Here is a 3921-nt window from a genome sequence, read left to right as displayed (position 1 = left end):
GAACAAAACACCAGGCTAGAAAAGGCCGAGCCTTCCACCTTTTACCAAGTATATAGGTGCATTAAATTAAATAGCATTTAAATATGGTGATATGACAAGGAACCCATGTTATCACATGGAAGCATCTGCACCTGCAACTAGCAACGCTAACAACATGCTTAAGCAAGCGGTAACATAGCCAAACAGTGGTTTGCTAGGTCGAACAGGTTGAAGGTAATCATGGCATTGTTGAGAGGATGATATTTAACATGTGGTAGGCAACGAGACATAAACGATAGAAACGATAAAACTAGCATGGCAATGATAGTAATGTTATCTGGGGAAATGGTCATCTTGCCTGAGATCCCGCTTGGAAGAAGAATGACTCCATGGAGCAGACGAACAGACGTAGTCGAACGGGTCCTCACATTCCGAAACGATTGCGGAACTCTATCGAGACGGAACAAACCAGAAACAAACATCAACACAGATATTCACCACACGATGCACAACATGATGCACAACCTACTATGATGCATGAACAGATCAAAATGCAAGGGATGGCATGGCAATTCACCTCACGCAAATACTACACATTAAATGAAGTTCGATATGCAACAAGTTGCATATCGACGAAACTCCATGTTTAATTATTTAGTTCACTCCCGATTATTAACACGGCAATATTAAAATGTTGTTAACATGGTAAGGGGTGAAGCAGAAATATAACTACCTATCTATGCATTTTAAATGAGGCCGGAAACAACTTATAGCATCTCCGAAATGACCCCACGCGTTAAATTCTAATTCTGTCCAGATTTGTCCTAATCACATTTTAAGTTTGTTAAACAACGAAAGAAAGTGGTTCACGTGAAACTACACGTCGTTCTAGCCCGTTTACATATATGGCTCATCTCCAACGAAGCTACGGTTAAATAGCTATGACCTAAATCGTTTCTATTACGTCAACATGCAAACCGATGCAAACAGCATGCTAACAGCCTTAAGCATGCATGAGAGTTGGAAATTGTTAATCTACACGAAATTCTAGCTAAGTTACATATCTAACTCGTCGGAATCCAACGCGCGGAATAGAATCTACGGGCGTTTGAAAATATGATTTTTCTGAAATATGCATGAGATGGAAAAAAAATGCCTAAAATCTACACAACTCGAGAAAAAAGAAAATAAACACGGATGGGCCGGAAGCATCATAGTGCACTGGCCGAGGGATAGATCAGGCCCAAGTGGACATGTGTGTGCAAAAGAAATAAAGCATGGCAGAAAAAATGTGGTTCCTGGGACTTGAACCCAACACCTGCTAGTTGTAAACGTGGAGGCTAACCAGTGGGGCTTAGAACCCAATTTGTTCAAATTGCAAACTAGAGCTACCTGAACTAAGAGTGGCCGGCATTGGCTTGCAGAATAACAGAAAAAAGGGCAAAACAAATAGAGGCAGCTGGGATTCGAACCCCAGACCCCTCGAACCACTAGCGCGGCAATGACCAGCTGAGCTGAGATGCGTTTTGTGCAAAAAAGGGGTTCCTCCTCTAGATGAACATACCCACCCACTGAATCTGAACCTAAAAATCTGAATCTGAAACCGGGCTGCAACTGAACCTGTTGGGACGGTTTGACCAAGGCTGTGCTCGGGGCGGCGCTAGGTGGTCGGGGATGGCGCGGGAAGAGGGGGGTCGAGGGCTGGCAGGGCTATGGCGGCCTCTGGTCTGGGCAGAGGAGGTGGACCCAAGGAGGCAAGGTCCCACGGGCTCCCATGGTTTCCTTCAGCAACAAGAATGAGAGGAAGAGCAGGGGAGGTGCAGAGAAATGGAGGAGCAGCAGCAAGCATCTCACCGGCGGCGGAGCATCCCACGAGCACGGCACCAAGAACCTGCATGCGATGGCCGTGGCTTTTGCTGGACCCGAACGGCCATGGGAGAGCTCCCTCGAGCACTCTGACGAAGAAGAACGGCGCGGGGAAGAGGAAGAAGAGGCGAGGCGAGGCAGCGACCTTCGAACCGTAGCTCCGCTCCGGCGAAGACGGCATGGACGCGATGCCAGAGGAAGGGATCCAGCTCCCTAGTGGTGGGAACGGATCAAGGGAGGATCCAGCATCCTCGCGGACGCCTCGGACGCCGCGGGGGAGGCTGCCGGCGACGAGGAGATGGTGGGGATGGCGGCGACCTTTCTGCTCTTGCTCTGAGCCTGAACCTCCTCTGTTTCTCTCTGAACCTAACCTTGCAGAGGGGGAAGGAGGTGGCGGCGGGGAGAGGGAACCGTAGGAGAGGCACGAACGACGAGGGACTAAATAGGCGACGGGGCTGACGGCCTTGACGTCCGTGATGCCACGATGGCAAGATCTCTCTCACACGCCCGACTCTCTCTGACGGAAAGAAGGGGAAAAGGGGCGAACGGCGTCACGAGGTGGAAGGAGAGGGAGGTGGGCTCGCCACAGAGAAAAGGAGATGGGCCAGGAAGCCCACTCTGCTCTCTCCCCTCTCTCTGAAACTAAAATAAAATGCTTTTGCAAATAAAAATAAATGGATTTTGAATAAATCCAGATGCACAAATAAAAGGAGTAAAACAAAAATAAAAACACATTTGGTCTTCTAAAATGTTGCCAATGTTTATGAAAATAAGTGGGACATTTTAGGAGACCAAAATTAAATGCATATAATTTTAAATGGGCTCTGATTTTTAAATAAAACAAAAAAGGAAAATAAAGATAAAACCAGAGGGCTTGCCTCCACAATTAATAAGAAGGTTTCAAAAAGAGGAGGAACATTTTATTTGATTGAAAACATAGACTTTAAATCTGCCCCCAAAGAAAATGGAAAAGAGGGAGTTTTTGAGAACATGGTACAACAAGGGGTTTTGAGGTGACACTTGATGCACCCACTCACATTGCACAAGCCCAAACACATCCACACGTGCCTCACACTCATACCAAGGTGCAACAAGCCACACAAGACAAGCACACAAAAGAAATGATGACATGCATGATGCGATGATGAATGCAACAAACAAACCAATCACACGACGACAATGGACAAAAAAGGAATCTTCTGGATCGTCGGTCTCGGGCTGTCACAACTCTCCTACACTACAAGAGGATCTCGCCCCGAGATCCAAGAATGAAAGGGGAAGAGGATGAGAAAGAACAAGAGGTAAAAACTTAGTCGCTTCTTTGACAAACGAGTGAACCCAACGATCCTTGAAGGTTGCAGATAGATGAGGAATGACATGAGAAGGAAGCAAGAATTCACGGAAAATTTCGGCAGCACTTCGGTAGGAAAATGGGACAAAAAATCCGATAAGAAGAGAGAATTACACTATATTCATAACAAACAACTAAATAGAGCAAGGGAACACCATGATCTTGAAAGAACAACATAATAGACCCAAAAGAGCAACATCACAATGCCTCTGGAACAAGAGAATAGGAACTAGCTCAAGCGGAAGAAGAGAATGAAGAAAAGAATGACAACTACCATCACAATAGAATTGAGGAGCCTCCGGGCAGAAGAATAGACGTAGCAGTTGGAAAACCAACAACGAAAATAACAAGATAGTAGTGGGTTTATGAAGATCATCTCAACATTTATGAGGTGACAACCAACCACCAAAAGATACAAGGATAGTTGAAAGAAAGATAAGAAAACTTCTTACACCAAGAGGAAACATTGATAACTTAGATTAATGACAAGCACCATGATAGCATAATCCAGAGGAAATGCTTTAGGTGAAATCCAACCCAAAATAGCTCAATGAAGAAATCATGAGTTGAAAATATCTCATGATCATAGAATTGGTGGATTTAATTATCTCATTCTTGAAAGAAAATCTCTTCGAGGCTCCTACACTAACAAGAATGCTATAATACCACCTCAAAGGATAAAGGAAGAACAATTGCACATATAAATGCAAGAGAAAGGATACTTG

At 45.0% G+C, this 3921-nt stretch overlaps 1 protein-coding gene across 2 annotated transcripts; it reads right to left on the bottom strand.

Annotated features, from left to right (window-relative positions):
- Positions 1 to 389: 389 nt before the first annotated feature.
- On the bottom strand, positions 390 to 2758 carry LOC123427280. 2 transcript variants are annotated; one of them, XR_006622380.1, is made up of 2 exons: positions 1834 to 2758; positions 390 to 429 (listed from the first exon to the last, which is right to left on the bottom strand). XR_006622380.1 is itself a non-coding variant. In XM_045111288.1 (2 exons), the coding sequence occupies exons 1-2, from the start codon at positions 2024 to 2026 to the stop codon at positions 1640 to 1642; spliced, it is 315 nt and encodes a 104-aa protein (XP_044967223.1). In that variant the 5' UTR covers positions 2027 to 2642; the 3' UTR covers positions 838 to 1639. The 2 variants fall into 2 exon arrangements, 1 of the variants encoding a protein (XP_044967223.1); XM_045111288.1 differs by lacking the exon at positions 390 to 429 and adding an exon at positions 838 to 1761 and having other exon boundaries at positions 1834 to 2642.
- Between the last annotated feature and the right edge of the window lie 1163 nt (positions 2759 to 3921).

The sequence above is a fragment of the Hordeum vulgare genome, chromosome 2H, assembly GCF_904849725.1.
Source record: "Hordeum vulgare subsp. vulgare chromosome 2H, MorexV3_pseudomolecules_assembly, whole genome shotgun sequence".
Classification (NCBI taxonomy): Eukaryota; Viridiplantae; Streptophyta; class Magnoliopsida; order Poales; family Poaceae; genus Hordeum; species Hordeum vulgare.
The sequence above is the reverse complement of the archived record's forward strand: the minus strand, read 5'-3'. Positions and strand labels throughout refer to the sequence as shown.

Bases quoted from the DNA above. Each gene is read 5' to 3' on its own strand.
- LOC123427280 (XM_045111288.1), bottom strand. From the start codon at position 2,026: ATGCCGTCTTCGCCGGAGCGGAGCTACGGTTCGAAGGTCGCTGCCTCG. The intron at 1,762-1,833 runs GTGAGATGCTTG...TTGTTGCTGAAG, and splicing joins CGTGGGATGCTCCGCCGCCG to GAAACCATGGGAGCCCGTGG.